Source organism: Dasypus novemcinctus, chromosome 2 (genome assembly GCF_030445035.2).
Source record: "Dasypus novemcinctus isolate mDasNov1 chromosome 2, mDasNov1.1.hap2, whole genome shotgun sequence".
NCBI lineage: Eukaryota > Metazoa > Chordata > Mammalia > Cingulata > Dasypodidae > Dasypus > Dasypus novemcinctus.
Window position 1 is genome coordinate 167,369,533 of NC_080674.1, and position 23,990 is coordinate 167,393,522.

At 45.7% G+C, this 23,990-nt stretch overlaps 1 protein-coding gene across 4 annotated transcripts in view; it reads left to right on the forward strand.

The window, feature by feature from the left end:
- Nucleotides 1–23,990, forward strand: part of CYFIP2 (cytoplasmic FMR1 interacting protein 2) — a 130,522-nt gene that overhangs the window by 24,453 nt on the left and 82,079 nt on the right. For all 4 annotated transcript variants that reach the window (XM_004453525.4, XM_004453526.5, XM_058281424.2 and 1 more), the window contains exons 4-14: nucleotides 2,208–2,285; nucleotides 4,264–4,365; nucleotides 6,569–6,750; nucleotides 8,878–8,974; nucleotides 10,203–10,331; nucleotides 13,949–14,053; nucleotides 15,691–15,782; nucleotides 17,535–17,652; nucleotides 19,755–19,874; nucleotides 20,419–20,544; nucleotides 23,408–23,574. In XM_004453525.4, coding sequence (XP_004453582.1) covers nucleotides 2,208–2,285; nucleotides 4,264–4,365; nucleotides 6,569–6,750; nucleotides 8,878–8,974; nucleotides 10,203–10,331; nucleotides 13,949–14,053; nucleotides 15,691–15,782; nucleotides 17,535–17,652; nucleotides 19,755–19,874; nucleotides 20,419–20,544; nucleotides 23,408–23,574 — 1,316 coding nt within the window. The remainder of the gene's footprint in view (nucleotides 1–2,207; nucleotides 2,286–4,263; nucleotides 4,366–6,568; nucleotides 6,751–8,877; nucleotides 8,975–10,202; nucleotides 10,332–13,948; nucleotides 14,054–15,690; nucleotides 15,783–17,534; nucleotides 17,653–19,754; nucleotides 19,875–20,418; nucleotides 20,545–23,407; nucleotides 23,575–23,990) is intronic.

Here is a 23,990-nt window from a genome sequence, read left to right on the forward strand (position 1 = left end):
AGTTTCTTTGAGTAAATATCTAGGAGTCTGCTTGCTGGATCATTTGATAAGCCTGTATTTAGCTTTGTAATTAATTGCCATATTCTTCCAAGGTGGCTGTACCATCTTGCATTCCCCCAGCAATGAAGGAGAGTTCCTGTTGCTCCAAATCCTCATCAGCATTTGGTGTTGGCAGTGTTTGGGATTTTAGCAATTCTAATAAGTGTGTAGTAGTATCTCATTGTTATTTTAATTTTTATTTCAAGTTTTCAATTAAAATTTATTTTATTAGAGAAGTTGTGAGTTTTCAGAACAACTATGCATCATATACAGGATTCCCATACATCACCAACATTTTGCATTATTGTGGAACATGTGTTACAAATGATGAAAGAACATCATCAAAATATTACTAACTATAGTCCATAGCTTACGTTTGGTGTATTTTTTCCCAAAACCACCCTATTGCTAACACCATGTATTAGTATTATGTATTTGTTATAGTTCATGAGAAAGTGTTCTCGTATTTGTTTAGTTCATGAGAGAGCGTTCTCATATTTGTACGGTTAACCACAGTTCATTTTCCACCATAGGGTTCACTGTGTTGTACAGTCCCATGCCTTGTACGATTCATCCAAGGTTTACACCCAGTGGCTCTCAGTTTCATCATGGACTTGTGCTGCCATCACCTCAGTCAATTTTAGAATATTGTCATTACTACAAATTACTACCACATTGTTGACCCTTAGCATTAAATTGTATTTTTATTGAGATATAATTTACAGAACCATCACCACTATTTAATTTCCATTACCCCAAAGAGAAATCCTCACCTGTTGGCTGTCACCGTCATTTCCCCCTTCCACATCCTCTGGCAACCACTAATCTACTTTGTTTCAATTTGCTTATTCTGGACATACTATATAAATGGAATCCCGCATATGTGACCTTTCATGTCCAGCTTCTTTAAGTATGGTGTTACCAAGATTCATCCATGTTGTAGCATTCATCAGTACTTCGTTTTTTTCTATTGGCAAACAATATTCCATTGTATGGACATACCACATTTTGTTTATCCATTATCAGTTGACAGATGCTTGGATGGTTTTGACTTTTTGGCTATTATAAATAATGCTGTTACGAACTTTGTGTATGTGTAACACAACAAATGTTCTTTGGGATATGCACCTAGCAGTGGAATGCTGGGTCATGTAGTAATTTTATGTTTAGCTTTTTGAAGAACTACCAAACTGTTTTCATAGTAACACCCTTCATTCCCTTTATAGATTACCTAATGTGTGTGTGTGTGTGTGTGTTATCTCCAATTAATTCTTATCTAATTTAATTTTTCCATTTAATTCATACAAACTTTTAGGATTATTATTACCATCATTTAACAGAGGACTAGATGGAGAATTTTAGGTTATTAAATGATTTTGTGAAAGCAACAGAGCTAACAAATAATGAAACTAGGATTTTAGCCCATACATTTGGACCCTGAGCTTAGGGCTCTTTCCGTGACAGCACTGTGGAAAGTAGCACTTGCTAGGTGGGGTGAGTCATCGCTGCATTTTTCAGATTCATGCTGTTGCTGTGTTTGCCATCTGTTGTGTTTATTATTTTTAAAAGGTGATCATAACCATTTTCCTGCTTATGAAATAAAAATATGGGATTTTATAAAAGTACAAATGTTATAGTACGAATGACATAGAGAGTGAAAGCCCTTGTTACTCAATTCCCCAGAGAGCCACTGTTCATATTCCACCAAAAATTGTTTCGACACCTAAGAACGTAAATTATTGTAATTATTACTCCTTATCGGTTTTAATCCATCTGCTGTGCATATTGTTTACCTACATTCTTACTTTCTTGCTAACTGTATATCTGGGACAGCTTTTGCTGCCTCATTCTTTCAAAAGTGGCCATCCATCTGTTTGGAAAATGTGGCCTGGTTGCAGAGCCCTCGGGTGTCTGAGGAAGATGAGTTAGGCTGGTGCTTCTCAAGCTTATTGTGGATGCGAGTCAACTGGGAATTTTGCTGAAATGCAGATTCTGGTTCCTCCCGCTCTGGAAGGGGCCTGAGATTGTGCATTTCTCTTAAGCCCCCAGGTGGTGCTACTCTGCTGGTCCCTGGACAGTACTGTGCCTGGTGAAGATTTAGGGGGTTGCTGAGGAGCCTCGTGGTGCTGGCGTCATTTCTCTCTGCTAAGAGTGTCTTGCTATTTCAGAATGAAATGCTGGAGGAAGGGCACGAGTATGCTGTCATGCTCTACACCTGGCGCAGCTGCTCCCGGGCCATCCCCCAGGTGAGACCGTCTCTGCCATGCGTCCCCTTGTGCCTGCAGGGGGTGCTACATTCCCAGCCACGTTCCCTCTAATACAGAGAGCTGAGAACAGCATCTTCTCCAGATGCTGCAGCAAAGCAGGGCCTCTTAGCCAAGGATGAACACTGGAGTCATTCAGCAAGCTTTAGGTGAAATTGATTGCCAAGTTCCACACCCAGGAATTTTTTTATTCTTTATTTTTTTAAAAGATTTATTTATTTATTTCTCTCCCCTTCCCCGCCCCACCCCCCTGGTTGTCTGCTGTCTGTGTCCATTCTCTGTGTGTTCTTCTGTGACCGCTTCTATCCTTACCAGTGGCATTGGGAACCTGTGTTTCTTTTTGTTGTGTCATCTTGCTGTGTCAGCTCTCTGTGTGTGCGGCACCATTCTTGGGCAGGCTGCACTTTCTTTTGCTCTGGGTGGCTCTCCTTATGGGGCGCACTCCTTGCACATGGGGCTCGCCTACACGGGGGACACCCTGCGTGGCACAGCACTCCTTGCGCTCATCAGCACTGCTCATGGGCCAGCTCCACATGGGTCAAGGAGGCCCGGGATTTGAACTGCGGACCTTCCATGTGGTAGGCAGACACACTCGTCATTGGGCCAAGTCCGCTTCCCAGGAATTTTTAAAATATTTGCTCAATATATTTTCTTTCAAATGTCGCACATGCTAATTATACTGCCCCAAACCATTGCAGAAGGGTGTGAAGTGAAAAAGTAAAACATCCCCTCCTCCCCACCCCACCCCACCACCCAACCCTACTACCTCCCATCAAAGGATAATCACTATTAAACCTTTGCTACATACTCTTCTGAATATTTTTCTTTGTATGTATGTAATTTTATAAATGATCATTTACAGAAGCATGTTATTTGTATTTTTCTGCCACTTGCTTTTCCCACTTAATTCTCTATCACTGATTTTTTTCATATTGATACAAACTGATGTTATCATCATCATCACCATCATCATCCTATGATTAGTGGGCCCCATTGTGGCAAAATCAGCAACTCAAAAGTCTGTAAAATAAACAAAAACTATTCCTCCCCCTTCCTCCTAATCCACATCCCCAGAAGTATCTACTATTAACAGTTTGGTTTACACGCTCTCACATTTTCAATGCCTGTATTATATATGAATACATGAACTCTATTTTGTTTTGTTTTTTGTGTACCAAAATTGGGATCACATTTTACTTTTCTGCAACTTTTCTCACCTGTTAGTCTATTGTGGCCATCTTTTCATGTCACTTCATACAAATCTGTCTCACCCCTTTGGACTATAATGTTTTTGTCTGAATGTATCATAATATATCTTATCCATTTAATCATTGACTAATGGATATTTAGGTGGCCATTATCATTTTAAGACTTTTCAAATAACAGTGTAAAGAATGTCCTTGTGCTTATCTTTGCTCACTCTTCTATCTCAGTTGACCTGCTATCGATCTTGGGCATGTGTGTTGTGAAATGCCTGCCAAGTGATTCAGTGTACACACTGGTTGTAAGCCATTGGGCAGGGGAAATGGGCTTCTCCAGGGGCACGTCTTGTACTGGCCACCATTGGCCTGGGTATGGCTGAAAGAGGTCAGTTCCAGGTGTATCCAAAGCAATGGACAGGACATTTTTCTCTGCTTAGCATCTGACTTGGGCCCCAAGGAGCCAGGGCTGGTGAAAAGGCCGGAGGGAGAGACCATCCAGATCAGGGTAGACGTGTGTGTAGCACATGGCCGGGGCACAGAATGGGGGATAGACGAGGCTGTGTTCTCAGGACCAGTCTGTTTCTTTTCTGCGGCCAGACTCTGGCGCAGTTGTTCCCTCATCAGACCTGACTGACCGCGGCTCCCCAGCCTCCTCTCACTGGGGTGGCTGTATCAAAGGGGCTCCATTAATAATTCAACAAGCGTGAGCCAGGCCTGCCTGGGCAAAGCAGGATGCACAGCCCCTCCTCTGCCCACAGGTGAAATGCAACGAGCAGCCCAACCGCGTGGAGATCTACGAGAAGACGGTGGAGGTGCTGGAGCCGGAGGTCACCAAGCTCATGAAGTTCATGTACTTTCAGGTGAGGGAGGGTGGGTGCATCAGGAACAGGAGAGGTGTAAAGTGTGGCACGTTCATTGCATTTGATGGGTACATTTTGGAGCACTGCTACACAGCATGGATTATAGTTTACATTGTTGCTTATACCCTCTACCAGTCCATTCAGTGGGTCACGGTGGGATGTATAATGTCTTGCATCTGTCCCTGCAATATCATTTAGGACAACTCCAAGTCCAGAAAATGCCCCAATAGGTGTGGGGAGTGGGGTATATGGGAACCTCTTATATTTTTTAATGTAACATTTTGTGTGATCTATGTATCTTTAAAAAAAAGGATAATAAAATTTTTTAAAAGGAGAAAAAAATTTCAATAGCTAATGTAATGGTAGATCTGTTTCTTCAAAATAACTTTTTTCTAGTAAAAAAAAAAAGAAAAGGTAAGTGTAAAAGCCTCCACTCTTTGAGACACTGGGGTCTGGATTTTCCTGCCATGTTATTTATCCGTCCAACAAATATTTTCAGTGTACTCACTGCACACCCCTGGAGGAACAAGGCAGAGAGGGGCCCTCTTCTCATGTAATTTATATCACAGGAGTATATAGTTTGTTTAGGGTCAAGAGAGAGACAAACAATCCATCATAATTTCTGGGTATTGCAAATACTGTGAATAAAATTTTTTAAAAGGATTCTGTGATGGAGAGTGTCTAAAACACAGGTGCAGCTTGAGGGATGACCACTCAGGAGGCGACCTTTGAGCTGAGCTCTGTATGATGAGAACGAGGCTACCATGTAGTGATCTGGAGGGAAAATGTATCAGGCAGAGGGTACTGCAAAGGTGAAGGCAAAGTTCCTGAGGCATGAAGGAGTTTGGCGTTTATAAGAAATAGAAAGAAGCCAGGGCAGAAACAACTTAGTGAGAAGGGGGGGTAGTAAAAGGTGAGGTTGGCGGAGCAGACAGGGACTCCACCGTATAGGGCACTGTGAGTCATATTGGTCTTCTGTGATTGGCTTCTTTCGTTAAGCATGATGTTTCAAGGTTCATCTGTGTTGTAGCCTATCATCAGCACATCAGCCCTTTTTATGGCTGAATAAGATCCCATTGTATTATTATCTCTTCCTCGGTTGGTGAACATTCGAGGCCTTCCACTTTGGGGCTATGGTGAATAAAACTACCATGGACATTCATGTAGGGGTTTTTATGTGAACATGTGTTTTCATTTCTCTTGGGTGTAAACCTCAGAGTGGAAGTGGTAGCTCTAGGCTTAAATGCAGAAGCCTTTGAATTTTCTCCCTGCTTCAACCCTTGCCCCTACTGTTCTCACCACAACAACCACTGCAATCCTATTAAAATATAATTCGAGCCATATTATCCTGTTTCAGAACCCTCCCACATCTCCCTGGTTTGCTCATTGTCAAAGCCTGAGTTCTGGGCTTTGACCTCTCTCCTGCTCCTTCCCCACACTCCTGCTACTGCAGGCACTCTGGCTTCCTTCCTGTCCCTCAAACGTACCAGGCACACTCCTGCCTCAGGGCCTTTGCACTGGTAGTTCACACAGCCCGGAATGCACTTCCCTGTTTTCCCTATCTCTTTCTCTTTCTCCTCTTTCAAACTCTTTTTAAGTCACTTCCTGACGATTTCTTCTCTGATCTTCCTATTTAAAGTTACAGCTCCTCCCAGACCTCCCCAGCCATCTTCCCTTCGTTTTTCTCTGTAGCACATGTCACATTCTAATATAGAGAATCTACTTTTTTTGTTTTCTGTCTTATCTCACTAGAATACAAGCTCCCTAGGGCAGATATTGTTTTTCTCTGTTTTGTTCCCTGCCCTACCCCACTGTCTAGATTGGTAGCTGGCACATAGCAGATGCTCAATAAATAGCTATTAAATGAATGAACATCTTTCTCTCTCTGGATGTCTCTCTCTATCTCTGTCTCATGCCAGCCACTGTCTTAGGTGCTGGAGACACAAAACTAAATATGACATCATGCCTCTCAGCAAATGCATGTTGGATTAATTGGTGTGACTCACTTGGGGTTGGGTTCCAGGCCTCCCTTCTTAGAAATCAGCTGTGGATTAAGGGACAAATCCTCCATCTGAAAAAGGCCTCCTGGCAGGTTTGTCTTTCTCTAAATGTCCAGGGGAGCCTTGACCCTGCTTCCCACCAGGGAACACGTGCGCTGTCCCCCTGGGCTGCCCAGTCCTCACTTGTGCCCCTGTGCCTGCAGCGCAAGGCCATCGAGCGGTTCTGCAGCGAGGTGAAGCGGCTGTGCCACGCCGAGCGGAGGAAGGACTTTGTCTCCGAGGCCTACCTCCTGACCCTGGGCAAGTTCATCAACATGTTTGCTGTCTTGGACGAGCTGAAGAATATGAAGTGCAGCGTCAAGAACGACCACTCCGCCTACAAGAGGTCAGAGCCCCTTCGCTGCCCTCTCCCCGCCCCCAGCCTGGGTGGAGCGAGTGGGGGGAGAGATTGAGCTTTTCTAATAGGCCCATTCCCCAGGACTAAGCTTACATCCTCCCAAACACAGCAGGCATGGGCCGGAAGCTTTTTTTGTGGTTTGAGGAATAAGGCACAGAGCTGGGTTTTATTTCTCAAGCTGGACTCAAACCCACATTCCCCCCACCTGTAAAGGAGCAGACTTTTCTATTGTCTCATGCAATGGGGGACCAGTAGAATAATCAGAAACTGTTTATGTTCATTTTCTGCAAGAATCAGAATGCCATCAAACTGCCTACATAAAAGAAAGAAATGGGAAGCAGACGTGGCCCAGTGGTTAGGGCGTCCATCTACCGCATGGGAGGTCCGCAGTTCAAACCCCGGGCCTCCTTGACCGGTGTGGAGCAGGCCCATGTGCAGTGCTGATGCGTGCAAGGAGTGCCGCACCACGCAGGTGTGTCCCCCGCATAGGGGAGCCCCACATGCAAGGAGTGTGCCCCGTAAGGAGAGCCGCCCAGCGCAAAAGAAAGTGCAGCCTGCCCAGGAATGGCACCGCACACACGGAGAACTGACACAACAAGATGACACAACAAAAAGGAACACAGATTCCTGTGCCACTGACAATAGAAGCCGACAAAAGAAGAACACACAGCAATAGACATAGAGATCAGACAACTGGGGTGGGCGAGAGAAACAAATAAAAAATAAATCTTTAAAAAATAAATAAATAAATAAAAGAAATGAATTGGCTCATGAACTGAACGTCCAGGCAGAGCTGGATCCAGGCATCAGATGATGTTGCTAGTCATCTGTTCTCTCCAGCACTCAGCTTGAGTTTCCTCTGTATTGACTTTATTCTCAGGCAGGCTCACGCCCTGTAGTGGCCTCCAGCAGCTTCAGCTTCCCCCTGGCCCAGATAGCAACCCCAACTGCTGAGAAAGGGAAAGATGCTCCTAATTCCGAGTACTTGGTGTAAACATCCCAGGGAGGATTGTCACTGATCCAACTTGGGCGTATGCTACCCCCTCATCGACCACTGCGGTGGTGATGGTGGCGGCTCTGACGGACAGGGGCTCGCCCATGGAGTGGGGAGTTATGTTACCTCACAGGAAGACCTCGAAGGACCAGGAATGTGAGAGGGGTCATTTCTCTCCAAAACTCAGGATACAGTTACCCTAAAGGGGGGAGGGAGTCAAAAATAACAGATACCTATTGGTTAAGGCTCAGAGGGCTGCAAAGTGTGGACAAATCTCCTTGAACAACATTCCCTTGGGCCTCCGAGGTAACCAGAGAAAGCAGAGGGCAGGTTGAATCTCACAATTTTATCTTCCTTATTGCACTATGAAGCTCAGCAGACAGGGCCCCATCTCAAGCCTGACTCAGGAGTGGCAGCTCTCACAAAGATTTTATATGTAGCTCAGAGTACACGATCTTCCCCAAAGTGCTCCCAGCTCTGGCCAGCCACTTCCATTCCTGCCACAGCTGCATCCTCTACAAGCAGCCAGAGTCATCAGCCGTCTTGTCTCTCTCATCACCGTGCAGGCTGTACCTGCACCAGTGTAGGATGTGAAAGTTGGGGAAGCTGTGGTTTTCTCCCTACACGTCCTATTTGGGCTCCTCATGCCATCTTCTCTTTACCTGTAATCCTGTTAGGTTAGATCAGCTTTTAGTTTTCATACAATGCTTTTGCCTGGGAAAATGTTAGGCTTTCCTAGAAATAGCAGAATACACAACAAAAACAAAGCATCCTGCTCCGGACTGTTTTCCGTAACATACACAGTTAAAGCATTTATTATGCACTTTCACTGGAGTACAACCAGGCTTATTTCACTTTTTGTCCTACCATTTGGACTTGTTAATGGGAGGCTAATTACCTGCAAACTTTCTGAGTTTGAGTTCTAGGTGTGTCTTTGTGGTTTAATTTTAGACACCCTTATCACAAAGGTGAAAACAGCCCCTAACGAAATGACTCCAAAATACACTGCCCTTTGACATCAGCATTGCCTGTGATATTCCCAACGCATTAGCTTTGGGGCGCAGTTCCAGCGGGCTATGTTTGAGCATTCCTCTCTGCAGCACCCACTCTGTCTCTTTCAGAGCGGCCCAGTTCCTGAGGAAGATGGCAGACCCCCAATCTATCCAGGAGTCCCAGAACCTTTCCATGTTCCTGGCCAACCACAACAGGATCACCCAGGTGATGGCAGACGCCTTGCTAGTCCTGGCTGGGCTTCTCAGGGAGGCGGAGCAGAGGCCTAGGACTGGACGCATGCTGAGCAGACAAGCTCAAGTCCTGCTCTTCTCCACCGGCAGGCTCAGCCCCATCCGAGAATGAAATAAAGCGCAGGCTTAAGTCTCTTCTCCAGGTTTAGCTCTATGAGAGCTTGCTCAGCCCAGCCCTGCTGCTGCAGCATGGGTGTTGGAGGCACACGGCCTTGTTTTCTAACCTGGACTCACCACTGACCCATCCTGAGGCCGTGAGCAAGGACCAACGCTCTTTCTTTACCTGTGAAAATGGGGCCAATAATAGCATCCAGCTCATAGGATTGCTGTGAGAATGAGATAAAATAGAAAAAGTCCTTAGCACACGGAGCCTGCTTAAGTGCTTAAGGTAGAGCTGTCATCACTAATGCCACCTTGTCAGGGCACACACATTCAGCTGTCACTCCTCATACTCTACCCAACATGATATAATCCACCTCACTCATCGGTCATTTCAACCTAAACTGGCCAAAACTGAGAGGCCAAAACTCGTTCAAGGGGTCAGCTCAATTTCCTCTCACCGAGGCCCCAGTCTGGCAGGGCTCATCCTGCTCTTTGTTACTGCCAAAGGCAGCTCCAGGTTTTCTTTTCTGGAGCCTCAGCCCTGAGCCGCCTGGGAGAGCACTAGCAGTGCTCCCTCTGGATGCCACACTGTGGCCCAGTTTGTCCCTTTGGGAGAGATCCTTCTTCAATGGGAGCAGTCCCTAGACTGCCATGTCCTCACTGGGCAAAGACACCTGCTAGCCCAGCTCTCCTCCTCTAGGCTTGGTGGGAGGAGATGTAGTAGGTAGTCCACACATGCACAAAACTCAGCCAGAATTGCTACAGGCCCATTATTATAAAGCTGAGCTGCTTTTCAGCTCAGCCCAGGGAAGAACACACTAACCACTAGAACTGCTAGGAAACACAGTGGAGGGCCTCAGGAGGACTGCTTTCCCGGATTAGCCACTTGGGGGATGAGGAGGTGGTGATGAGGTACGCCATCGTGGATGAGTGTGCAGGCTGGTGTGCAGGGTGCCCCACCCGGGGTATTCCACGTCACCTGAGCATTCAGCGGGAGCCGTGCACTCTCAGTCACCACCTGCTAGCTGGGGGCTTCTGCTGAGGGTAGGGGTGCCGGGGGACACGCACTCCTGCCTAATCTGGAGGGGTCTCTTGTTTAGTGTCTCCATCAGCAGCTGGAAGTCATCCCAGGCTACGAGGAGCTGCTGGCCGACATTGTCAACATCTGTGTGGATTACTATGAGAACAAGATGTATCTGACCCCCAGTGAGAAGCACATGCTCCTCAAGGTAAACTCCCTGCATCTGGGACCTACACTTGCCCTCCCACCTCCTTCTCCTTATTTAGAATTATGTATTCTTACTTAAAAAACAAAAAAAAAGAAAACAAAAATGAATTAAAAAAAAGAATACAGACTTTACTGCACACAGTGTTCTTTCTATTTACACGGACACCTTTCCAGCAGTCATTAAAGATATTTCTGCAACATAGTTTTTAATGACTGCAGAGTATTCCATTATGTGGGGATGCCTGCTAGTTAATGAATCCCCTACTGCTGGACATGTTTGCTATGCTGTATTGAACACTCTTTTAGAATAGCCTTTGCACACATCCAAGATTTTTACCAAAGTTAACCTCCTATAAAAGAAATTGCCAACTCAGAACAAATGCAAAATCTTCAAGCTTTTGCTATATTTTGCCAAAATGGTCACAAATGTTTCATTGTTTATAAGTTTCATTTTAACATTATCAAGTAATATTTATTCATTGTGGAAAATTTGGAATATACAGAAAAGCCTAAAAAAGTTAAAATCTCTCATATCGAGAAAGACTTTGAGCACTTATAATTTTTCTGTGCTTATATATAATTTTCAATATATGCAATATATATCCATTGTATATGTGTATAATTTTTATCCTGTGTCATTAAATGTATTTGGAAATATGCAGCCATTAAAATAATGCCATTGGGTGAACCTTCCTTATTTGTTTAACCATTATTCTGTTGTTAGCTGCTTAGGTTGTTTCTGTATTACCTCTTGACAACTGTAGTATTGAAATGAACAGCCTTTCCATGTACCATTATACACACTGCATACTTGCTTTTGATTTTTTAAATTTATATTGTTTTTTTTAAAGCTAGATTACATAAAATGTTACATTAAAAAATATAAGGGATTCCTATATGCCCCAAACCTCCCACTTTCCCCCACATTAACAACTTCTTTCATTAGTCTGGTACATTCATTGCAATTGATGAACACATTTTGGAGCATTGCCACTAAGCATGCATTATAGTTTATGCGTTTGCTTCTTCGTTCCCCTGAACCTCACCTTTCCATGTTCCCCTGGTTTTTCCATTTTTCCCCACTCTCCTTCATGATACTCTTGCTATCCTAAGCATATTTATTGGTGTTCCCTTCTTTACATTTTTATAGCAACTTAGTTAGTTTTTCAGGGTAGTGTGACTTTATGACTTGTCCAGTCTGGTTTCCTCTGGACAATCAGAAATCCAGGGAAGCTATCCAGAGCTCCGCCACCTCTCTCACCCCAGGTTACTAAATCCAACTCCACCAAGCCTCTTAGATGCTTCCTTCAAATTCTCGAGCCCTTCTTTTCTCTCACCTGCTCTTAATCCCTCAACAATCCAAGCTCCCCACACTCTGCAGTCTGCTCTACGTTGTTTTGCTTCTCTCTGCAGTTTGCATTAGTTAACTCAGCTGCTAACAGGAGGGCCATTCACCACTAAATGGAAAAGCCTGGCGCTCACTCTGCCGCACTACAAAAAGCAATAAAGGGGAGGTGACCCTCTGGCCCACTGTCTTGTGTGTCGATAAGAAATGAAAGCACAGAGAGACTAACTCACGGTCATACAACAGCTGTGGGCTGGGAGAAGCTGCACTCAGTCCAATGGTCCAGGTGTCCCTTCAGCTGCACATTTGACAAAAGTAGCAAAACACACCTGCATTCAGGAAATTATTAAATAAACTGGAATATCAAGAATTAACTTTGGTATATAGTTGACCCATATATAAGGCATTCTCAAAAAAAAATTTTTTTAAAAGAAAGTCACCAGTGTCTCCTAAGAAATTTTTCATTATAATATTAGGTTGGTGCAAAAGGAATTGCCATTTTCAACTGTGAATTTTAAATCATTGTAACCAGGCTCAAACACATCTTTATTAATCAGAATAGGAACCATTACAGTCAATACATTTTTGCCAATGAGAAGTAAGTTTGTTTATTGCTGTAGTATAAAAATCCATGCTTCGGGATTTGACAGACTCATGGAAAGCATTTTCTTCATCCTGTTGGTTGTGAAAGTGTCTTCCCTGCAGAAAGTTGTCAAGATGCTTGAAGAAGTGATAATCGGTTGGTGAGAGGTCAAGTGAATATGGCAGATGAGGCAAAACTTTGTAGCCCAATTTGTTCAACTTTTGAAGCTCTGGTTGTGCGACTTGCAGTTGGGCATTGTCATGGAGAATTGGGCCCTTTCTGTTGACTAATGCCTGCTTCAGGAGTTGCAGTTTTTGGTGCATTTCATCGATTTGCTGAGCATACCTCTCAGATGTAATGATTTTGCTGGGATTCAGAAAGCTGTAGTGATCAGACCACCAAACAGTGACCATGACTTTTTTGGGGGAAGTGCTTTGGAACTTCTCCATCCAACCACTGAGCTGGTCATCGCCAGATGTCATGTAAAATCTACTTTTCACCACACATCACAATCCGAATGAGAAATGGTTCGTTGCTGTTGCATAGAATATGAGATGACACTTTAAATGACTTTTTTTTTTTTTTGGTCAACTCATGAGGCACCAACTTATCAAGCTTTTTTACCCTTCCAATTTGCTTCAAATGCCAAATGACCATAGAATGGTCAACGTTGAGTTCTTTGGCAACTTCTCATGTAGCTCTAAGAGGATCAGCTTCGATTATTGCTCTCAGTTGGTTATTGTAAACTTCCAATGGCCAGCCACTAGGCTCCTCTTCTTCAAGCCTCGTCTCCTTTGCAAAACTTGTTGAACCACCACTGCACTGTACATTTGTTAGCAGTTCCTTGTTGATGTTACAAGTTAATCTCCACTGCTTTACAACTCATTTCGACCTCAAATAAGAAAATCGCTCAAATTTGCTCTTTGTCTAACATCATTTCTGTAGTCTAAAATAAATATAAAATAAACAGCAAGTAATAAGTCATTAGCAAAAAAAAAAGTGAGAAATGCACATTAAAATGATGTATAGCATAAACACATGTTTAAAAATGTATGCCAATATCAAACTTCAAATTTCAACAACGCAAAACTATAATTACTTTTGTACCAACCTAATACTTTCTTTAGGGGAAAAAGGGGATACTTATATATTCATTCAACATTTAACAAATATTCATCAAGTGCCTGTGATATGCTAGACCTCGGGGATGCAAAAATGAGCAGGGCTTGGTCCTTGCTCTCAAAAGGGACCTAAATGCCTAGTTATTGTTAGATCCTGGTTCAGAGCCCAGCTCTGCCACTTACTATCTGTATGATCTTGGCAAGCTGTTAAACCTCCCTACCTCTGATTCCACATCTATAGTAAAAGGTTGTTGACTAGAACTTGACTCATAAGATTGTTGTAGGAATTAATAGACATGATCTTTATTAAAGCCCTAAGCACACAGTCTGTCCTGTGGTAAGGGCTCAAGAAGTGGTCACCACAGTGATATTAAAAGGCCGTTGACATTTCTCTAAGAAATCAGATTATTGGTTGTAATTAGACCTATGTTTCCTGTCTTCATTTGAAGACACACAGGGTTTTTTTTAATAGAATGTGTCTTGGTAGGGTCTCTGTATTACACATATCCACAGACCTACTTTCCCAATGGGTATGACTAGATTCTGTGCTTTGTCCCTTCTCATTTCAGGTAATGGGCTTTGGCCTCTACCTAATGGATGGAAATGTCAGTAATATTTACAAATTGGATGCCAAGAAGAGAATCAACCTCAGCAAAATCGATAAGTTCTTCAAGGTCAGTGGCTGGGGCTGGGCAGGGGGTTGGGGGTTATCAGAGCCAAGGTCTCCCAGGTTGAAAAGTGGAATTAGCCAGGAGACAGTGCGGCTTGTTGAGTAAACTGCAGGAGAAGCAGGAGAATAAGGTGGCAGGGCCTCCGGCTGCACTGGGGAGAGGACTAGGCGCTGTAGAAGCTGCCCATGAAAGTCAGACGGGTCCCAGTCTCTGTCCAGGATTCAGCTGGGAGCTTCTGCGTACTGCTTTTCCCTTTCCTGACCTCTCATCCTCTAAGGAAAGCAATGCAGCCCAGAAGATAGCTCCTGCTTTAGTTTTCAGTATAAATCAGAGTTTACAGATGTGGGAGGATTAATGATTAGATTTTAAATTGACTGATATTTGCACGCTGACAGCCTCGTGCCTAACCCACTGAAAGTTGCCATCTCGGGACAGCGTGCCTCATCAGCACCCATCCACATGCCCGGTCTTGGGCACAGCCGTTCCAGTGCCTCATGGCTTTGAACTTGTGGCAAATCTCTAAAAATAAAAACCTATGGTTAGAGTAAGCCTTTGAGGTTTTCACAAGGGAATGTCATCCTTTGGGATTGAATTCCATTTCATCAATTTATTCTAGTGTTGAACACTGTAGACACAGAGTTGGGTGTGAGGGGTCAGACATGGAAAAACCCATCTTAATGTCAAAAAGAGAAGCCCCTGAAGGTGTGGTGTAGAGGGCACTAGGCTGAGACACCCTGGGAAAATCTGCCACTGCCGCAGGTCAGCCTGAATGAGAGGGGAGCCGAGCACAAGAGCCCTGACACAGACAGGCCGGCACTCAGGCCAGCTCTGCCACTTAATAGCTGGCTGACCGAGGAAAGTCCACAAACCCCTCAGAAACTCAGTTCCCCAGCCTGAAAAATATGAAAGCCAAGGGTATCTACTTCACAAATTCCCTTGGGATTAAATGAGATTTCATGAGTGAGGCAGAGCCCTGGGTTATAGTCCTAGGTGGTCGGACGTGGTGAAAAATCAGTTCTGCTGTCTAAGCTTCAGTTGCTTCAGTAAAACCGGAGTGGTGATAATACTGACTTAAGTATTATCGGGGTTATCTGGGTTAAGTCTGGGTGGAGACAACATTTTTAAAGTGCTGGGCGGAGTGCGTGGTGTCTGCCCTCTGTTCGCCTACTCTTTGGGTGGGAGTGGTCTGCCCTCTGGTGTTAGGAGTTGTGATTTCAGTTCCTGTCACAGCATGCAGTTTCTCCAGATGTCCACACCCAGCCAGCAGCACCCAGACACCTCTTCCTAGTGCAGAGTTCCACGGATCCTCTGAGCCAGGGACAACCAGAACGGAAAGGCCAGTGTGCTGGGAGGCAGGCTGTCTGTCCCTCGTCCTTCATCCTTTCTGCCAGCTGGGTGCCCTTGGACTAGTCACTTTGCCTCTCTGGGCTCAGTTGCTGGAGCATCCCATTGGCTGGCGGCAGGGGAAGACCCGTATGCCTGCCGAGGCTCCTGCTGCTTCCAGGTTCACACAGTAGCATGGTCGAAGGAAGAACCGAGGAGCCGGCTAGAGGCGCACCCCGTGGCCTGCCTGCAGCGCCGAGGCAGCCGCCCGAGCCCCTCCCTCGACCTCTCACGCGCTGTGTTTGCTTCCTTTGCAGCAGCTGCAGGTGGTGCCCCTTTTCGGCGACATGCAGATAGAGCTGGCCAGATACATTAAGACCAGTGCTCACTATGAAGAGAACAAGTCCAAGTGAGTGCCTGCCGTAATGTCTCTCGGCTCCCGTGAGGACGCCCAGCCCGGGCAGGGGGCCGAGGGGCCACTTCAGCCCCTCCTCCCTCCCCAGAGCCCTGGGCAGGTGCAGTGCGTCGCCCGCTGGCGCCCAGCCCGAGGGGAGCAGCGGTGGGCGCTCTGGGCTCTGTTGTATCCTCCCTTTGCTGCCAGGGTTCAAAAGTGCTCAGAGCACAGCCACGGCCCCTTCTCCTCCTCGGCGGGGATACGCCGCCCCCGAGCGGGACAGCACTTCCCCTGAGAAGCGGGGAGGCATGGCAGGCCTCAGTGTGCAGGTGGGTCTTCGTCTGGGCTTTTCTCCCGTGCCCCAATTCTCTCTTCAGGTTTCCTGTCTGTGCAGTAGTGAGTATGTAGGTGCATGTGTGGTTTGGCTGGTTCCAGCTGAGAGATGAGTCCATAGCTTCATCGGATGTAAGGTTATCTGTGCTAAGATCTGGTGTCCATGCCTCACAGAAAGGGGGGGCATCCGGCTTGACCACCCTTTGGTCTCTGGGTTGTTCAGGACGTTTCTTCTGTGTGCCTCTCCCCCAGCCCCAGGATGAGTGCTTGGCTGAGGAATATGAACTTTCCATGCAGGGGGGACTGGCCCTTCTTTAGTCGAGGTTGAGGGCATTAGTGCCTTAAAAATACAGGAACAGAGTGCCCTTCCCCTCCCCCAGGGCAAGGAACAGCATTTAGCCTCTTCAAAAGCCCTCTGCTGTGTGTGAGGGAAAGCCATGGAGTTGAGAACATTAGGCTCCTCTCCTCACTTTTCCCTGGATGAATTTTCGGCCACCTGAAGCTGGTTGGGGGGGGGAAGTCAGTGACATGACCAGGGCAGATGGCAGAGACTTGGGTCATTGGTGCCCCATCTCTCCATAAGTAACTCCAAGTACAAGCAGTACCAAGCTGTAAAATAAGTACAGGAAAATCCATCTCCTTTCTGATGATACTGATGAGAACCACTTCAGATTTCCTTCTGAAATACTAAATTCCTTCCAAAATGTTTCTCTGTTTTCTGGTGCCCCTGTTTTAATCTCAAGCTCAGTATCTACTGGGTCACCCAGTACTGGAAGGCAGAAGACGGAGAAGGGCGTTTTCTTTTTTTTCGCCTGGGGAAAGAGGGTGAAGATTTTCACCTACAACTGAGATTGGTTTTCCCCAAGAATATCCTCCCAAAAAGACTTGAGGGAAGAAGAGGAGGAAGGGGGAGGGTGAAAGGAAAGAGAGAGAACTAGCCATGCATCTACAGAGCATGGCTTCGCGCACCAGTTGCCTGGTTACTATTGACGAGAGGCAAGGGGCCATCCAGAGGCCCCCGATGCCAGCCAAAGCCAAGGATGGCGATGCCATCAGTCAGGAGACAGGCTTTGCGAGGTCGCCGGCCCTGCCTTTTCCTTCCTTGGATTCAAGTCCTCTGTAGCCCTAGAAAGGGTGGGAGTCCCTTCCCGTCTGTCTGCATTCCTGGTAAGTACGGTGGGCAGGGGCCCTGGAAGAGCCTGGAAGAGGCTCGTAGAGGAGGCGCGCCCTGAGGAAGGACTGCGCTCTGCGCCTGCGCTGCCTGCGGCTCAGAGGAGCAGGCTCCCTTGCGGGGAGGTGGCTGGGATACCTCTTGGTGCCACCCGGGGGCGCCGCCTGCGCTAGAGTCACCAGCAGCTGCCACTGAGTGGAAGGAGCCCGTCCCACCAGGCGCCTGAGGCCAGGCCCGCGCCGACCCCATGGTTTTCTGCCCAGGTGGACGTGCACCCAGAGCAGCATCAGCCCCCAGTACAACATCTGCGAGCAGATGGTCCAGATCCGGGACGACCACATCCGCTTCATCTCCGAGCTCGCGCGCTACAGCAACAGCGAGGTGAGCGCAGCCAGGCTGCGGGGCGGAAGCGCCTGCGGGGGAAGAACACCGTGATGCGAGCAGGGGTGCGGCGTGCACACGGGTGGCCGGAAGGCAGCGTGGCCAAGAGTGTGGGTGTCAGAGCCAGACGGCAGGTGTCTGTCTCTGCCCCGACCTTCACAAGATAGTCACCATCTCTGTGCCTCAGCTTCCTCGTCTGTGAAATGGGGCTAATAATAATACCTACCCTCAAAGCATCCCTGAGAGGCTTAAATGGGAGCGGGCATTGTGCCCGGCAGATAATAGAGGTCCAGTAACTGTCAGTTCTGTGTGCACACAATCCCAACCAATTCTGCTCTGGTTGGCAAGAGACACAGAGTTCTGAACACTCATACTCTTAATTCCATTTAAATAATATTTTTAAATTATGCAATAATATATGATTGTAGAAAATAAGAAAATACAACTAGGGAAAGAAAAAGGCAGTAAAAATACCCTGTAATGGTAATAGGTTCTTTTTTTTTTTTTTTAAGATTTATTTATTTCTCTCCTCCCTCCCCCCAGCTCCAGTTATCTGTTCTCTGTGTCCATTTGCTGCATGTTCTTCTTTTTGTCCACTTCTGTTGTTAGCGGCATGGGAATCTGTGTTTCTTTTTGTTGCATCATCTTGCTTTCCATGTGTGCGGCACCATTCCTGGGCAGGCTGCACTTTCTTTCGCGCTGGGCAGCTCTCCTTACGGGGTGCACTCCTTGCGCGTGGGGCTCCCCTACGCAGGGACACCCCTGTGTAGCACTCCTTGCTCGCATCAGCACTGCGCATGGGCCAGCTCCACATGGGTCAAGAAGGACCGGGGTTTGAACCACGGACCTCCCATGTGGTAGACGGACGCCCTATCCCCTGGGCCAAGTCTGCTTCCCCGTAATAGGTTCTTATTTTCCCCAGTAATCACATTCTTATTGTTGATGAGTTTTCCCTTTTTTAAAAAAAAAAAAGTACACGTGATCAATATACAGACTTCTGAATAAACTACCAGATAGGCAAAATGGGGAGCAATTTAATCATGTAAATTCCTACAATTCAGAACCAACTGTGATTAATATTTGAATGAATATATCCTTCCAGATCTCTTCCCATAGAAACCCTTCCAATAAATACATATGTTGTTTTAATAAACAAGAGGACACCCAGTTCAAATTCTTTTGGAACTGGAACCATGAAGACTGCAGTGCCCCATGTTTGCTCACTGGCTCCACCATGTGGCTGTCAGCTACTGCCATCTTGCTATCCCAGCCCAAACTCAGGAGCATACCCCTGCCCTTTGGGCAACATATTTGCAATGTGGACAGTCTGACAAATGCAGGCAGTGTGGTCATCAGGCCAGTGGGCCCTATTCTGGGCAGCTCCTGGGAGAAGGGACCAGGGTCAAGCGCAGCCTTCAGCCTTATCCCTTTCTGCCAATCAACTGAATGAAAGTTGTGGGATAATTTATCCAGAGTGCTGGTGCCTCCTTAATTCCTGGTCAAGTTTTGATGTGGTCTAACAGTGAATCTGGCTCAAAGTTATTTTTAAAATTATATATGCAGATGGGCAGATATACACATATATATTTATGTACCTGCATATACACCTGCATGCATAAGTATTATGTTTCATTGTGAACTATAGAACTTACAGATGTTTGACTGCCTACACCAGCGATTTTCAATCCATGAGTCATGTCTAATTAATGCGTTATAAAATCAATTTAGTGGGTTGTGATTAGTATTTTTATATAAAATAGAATGGACAATCAGAGGGAATCAAATATAGGAAGATTGCTTCATGTAAAGGTTGTATCATATATATATTTCATATCTCTGCATGGGTATATGTTCTGGGTCACTATATAGTGGCTATTTTACTTCTTCTGGTAAGTCTGCAGAGTGGATATGAATGGGACACTGGCATATGGACCATTGGCAAGCCATGTGGCCGTCAACCAGGCAGTCGTCCAAACCTCAGGTTATCTGTCAAGGGGGTATAATAACAGCCCCTCCCTTGTAGCATTCTTGGGAGGAATCTATGAAATAATGTATAAAAGGCCGGGCATATGGATGGTGAGTGTGTGGACCACTCTTCCTAGGTGGTGACTGGCTCCGGGCTGGACAGCCAGAAGTCAGACGAGGAGTACCGCGAACTCTTCGACCTGGCCTTGCGGGGCCTGCAACTTCTATCCAAGTGGAGTGCCCACGTCATGGAGGTGGTAGGTGCCCCGTGGTGAGGGGCTCTTGCTGCCCCCCTCCACACCGGCCCCTGTTCACGTGGACTCTTTCTGCCATTGCCTCTGACCAGTGTTCTTTTCTTAAAAAAAAAAAAATTTACTGAGATATAACTCACATACAGTTCACCCATTTAAAGTGTGCAATTTAGTGGTTTTATTATATTAACTGAGTTGTGCAACTAGCACCTCAGTCCATTTTAGAACAATTTCACCACTTCCAAAGAAGTTCCATACCCTTTACCTATCACCCTTCTACCTCCCGTCCTCTGCAGTCCTAGACAACCTCGAATCTATTTTCTGTTCGTATAGATTTGCCTGTTCTGGATATTTTATATAAATATAACAGGTGGTCTTTTGTGACGGGCTTTTTTCCCTTGGCGTAATGCTGTCAAGGTTCATCCAAGTTGTGCATGAATCACAACTTGTTTCTTTTTTTTATGGCTGAATGTTATGCCATTGTAGGGCTACACCACCTTCTAGCCATTCATCAGTTGACGGACATTTGGGTTGTTTCCGTGCTTTCTAGTACTCTTGGAAGCTGGTTCACCCCACAGACAAGTTCTGCAACAAGGACTGCCCTGGCACAGCGGAGGAGTATGAGAGGGCTACTCGCTACAATTACACCAGTGAGGAAAAATTCGCCTTCGTCGAGGTGGGTGCTGCCTCCCATCCTCACCCCAGAGCTGCTGCTTGTTGATTGTGGTGGTCCCAGAAGTGTTCGTGAGCAAACTGCATGACAGCAGTAGTCCTCCTAATTTGCACCCTCCCCCCTGGCCCCTTCAGTACCTGCTGTCAGGTACTGAGAAACCTGTGCTGTTCTCAAAAATCCATAAGAAAATATTGACCATCCGTTTAAGGAAAAGGAAACTAGCAGCAGAAGAAAATAAGTGGCTAAAAGACTATGAAAAATCCTCAAGTGGATGAGTGGTCAAAGAACTATAGATTAAGATAGGACATAGTGTTTACCAATAAGAAGGACAAAGATTTAAAAGATTGGTAACACCTATTGTAGGTTGAAGTGTGGGAAATAGGTATCCTTGGATACTTTTAGTGACCCTGTATATTTTCTTGCTTTCTAGAGGATAATATCCAAATTTTAATGTACATACCCCATGATTCAGAAGTTCTTCTGGAAATGTATCCCAGAGAATTTAGCCAACTGTACAGGGACATATATGTACAAGAATATTTATCCCATATTATATATTAGTACCAAATATGCAAAACAACTGATACAGTCTTTGCTATAGGACCGGGTAAGTAAATCAAGGTACAGCTATGTAATTGAGTACTGTGCAGCCACTAAAATGGATGTGCCTACATGATAGTATATCAAGTCTAAAAAAGAACATGTAAAATGATCCCATTTTAATTAAAATTAATATGAATTTATATATTTGCATGAAAAACTGAAGGACACATGTATTTGTAGATACATACATTTATAGGCATACCCTACTATGTTTGAAGGTATTCAGAAGCATGTTCTCTATCTATTCCTTCCTTTATCCTAATATTCCTAGTTATAGTTCTAGCCAGGAACCCAGATTTTTTTGTGATCTAACCATTCTTTAACATTTCTCTTCCATTATTTCTCTGCAGTAAAGCTTCTCTCCAACAAAATTTCAATACTTATTGATTCCATTGAAAAACCTCACTTCTTGAGTTCCATTCTTACCATTTCCTTTACTGAATGTTCTTTTTCTTCTTTTTTTTCTTTTCTTTTTTTTCTTTTTCTTCTTTTAAGGTTTAGAGGAAGAAAGAGGCTTACAGTCTAAGCTCATGCACTCTTTCCTTTTCAGCAAAAATGTCTTGCCCGCTCACTATATGCCCAGCACGGGGGATGGTGTGTCCCCAGCATTCCCAGGCCTGCCCCTGCAGTGCTCACAGGCTGGTGCAGAGGGTTGAGGGCAAACATATCATGACAGGTGTGATGAGTGTGACAATTGTGAGGATGCTGATTTGGTGCATACTTTGCCCTTTGAATTCTGAACTGGTCAAGAAGTTAACATTTGAGATAGTGGGGGTTGTATTAGTCAGCCAAAGAGGTGCTGATGCAAAGTTCCAGAAATCTGTTGGCTTTTATAAAGGATATTTATTTGGAGTAAAAACTTCCAATTACAAGGCCCAAAAGAGTCCAACTCAAGGCTGCTTTCTCACCCAAGTCAGCTGCTACATGTTGAAGCAAGATGGTCCAACTCAAGGTACCATAAGAGGTACTTTCTCACCCAAGCCAATAGCCACATGTTGAAGTAGTATGGCGGTGATCTCTGTGAGGGTTCAGCCTTCCTTTTTCTCAGCTTCAGGCTCGCATAGGGCTTCTTTCTGGGCTTCCTCAGCTGCAAACTATCATATGAATGGCTCATCTCTCTTCTGGGTACCACAGGATCAAAATTCTCTCCTCTGCCTTGTCTGTGGAGCTCTCTCTCTCTCTCTTCCTATTTTCTTCTTGAGCGAGTGCCTGTTTATAACAGCCCACCAGGGAGGCAGGGACTCAACCTTGAGTCATACCTTACTGACATGGTCAAATCAAAGCCCTAATCTTAGCAGGTAATGGGATCAAAGACATCTCAGGTGAATCTAATACAATCAAAGGGACTGACACCCAGAGAAACAGGCCAGTTTACAAACAATCCTTTTTTGGAATTCATAAATAATATCAAACTGCTACAGGCATCAAATTTCAGGTGTGTTGCTGGTAAAACTGGACTAGAGAATGTGGCTCTGACCCAAGACCACAACATTCTGTCACTCCCCACCATGTTAAACTTAACCACCGAGTGATAGGCACGCAGCTGGATAAATTCATGTTCCCCTCCTTGGGATGAGAAGGAGGGACTGATTATTGCAAGGAGAGGACAGGAACCCGAGGGAAAGACATACACCCTGCAGGCAGACAGGTCCCGAAAGAGAGAGGCAAGGTTGGACCAGCCACACTCACCACAGCCCTGTCTCCCCATCTCTCCAGATAAGTGAGGTAAGGGACAAGGGAAGAGGTGAGCCTTCCCCCAGCACTTCTAAAGGGGGAGAAGTTTCTACTTGTTGGATTCAAGCAGCAGTTGGCCAAATTATTACAAAAGCCAAGATTCTAAAATTCTTTAGAATAATTTACAGTGAAACCGTTCTATTTAGCATGGCATGTAGATACATGGTTTGTGAAGAGGCCTCCAAAAATCCAGAGACCTACTCAAACTGGGGCCCACGGACCAACTGCCATCTGTTACCAGTCCGCAACCAGATAAGGAGCACATGCCGGAATGAAAATCAGCTGCATCGTGTCCAGTTCAGCTGACATCTTTATTTTGTAGCACGACTTTCTCGGTGAAGGAAGCCGAGTGTTGATTTACACCCTGGCATGGGGTTCTTACCTAGTTTTGCACCAGCACTTTGAGTAGCACTGTCCTGGGGCCCGTAGGGATCTCATGCCGTGCCCTCCCTGCACTGCGGCGGAGCGTACTGGACAGACAGGTGTGCCAAGACCCCACAAGCCTCACCCTCGGTCTGTGCCTGGCCAGGTGATTGCCATGATCAAAGGCCTGCAGGTGCTCATGGGCAGGATGGAGAGCGTCTTCAACCAGGCCATCAGGAACACCATCTACGCGGCCCTGCAGGACTTTGCCCAGGTGACTCTGCGCGAGCCCCTGAGGCAAGCGGTGAGGAAGAAGAAGAACGTCCTCATCAGGTAGGTCTTTGGATGCCCTTTCTAAGGACACATTAAAATCAGGGCTGCCAGGTACAGGCTAGTGAGTAAGTTCCCATCTCAGCTTCCAGGGCAACCTCTGATCAAAAGCAGGCCCTTCCAGCAAGGCTCTGAGTCAAAAGGCCCTCTTAGGAGATTGAACCTTGGGAATAAATTAAGCCTCTCTCTCCGGGTTTGAAGCCCATATACACCACGGCCTAGGTCTGTGGTCTCAAATTACTTGCCTGTTCTGGACATGAGTTTTCCCCATTTGTAAAGTAGGGATGATGACAGTAGCTACCTTACAGGCTGTTGGATGACATGAGATAATCCATATGTAGACCTATGCATACAGAAGCATGGAATAAGTGTGCAACAAATATAAGCTATTATTATAGATTTAAATATACAGACATTTA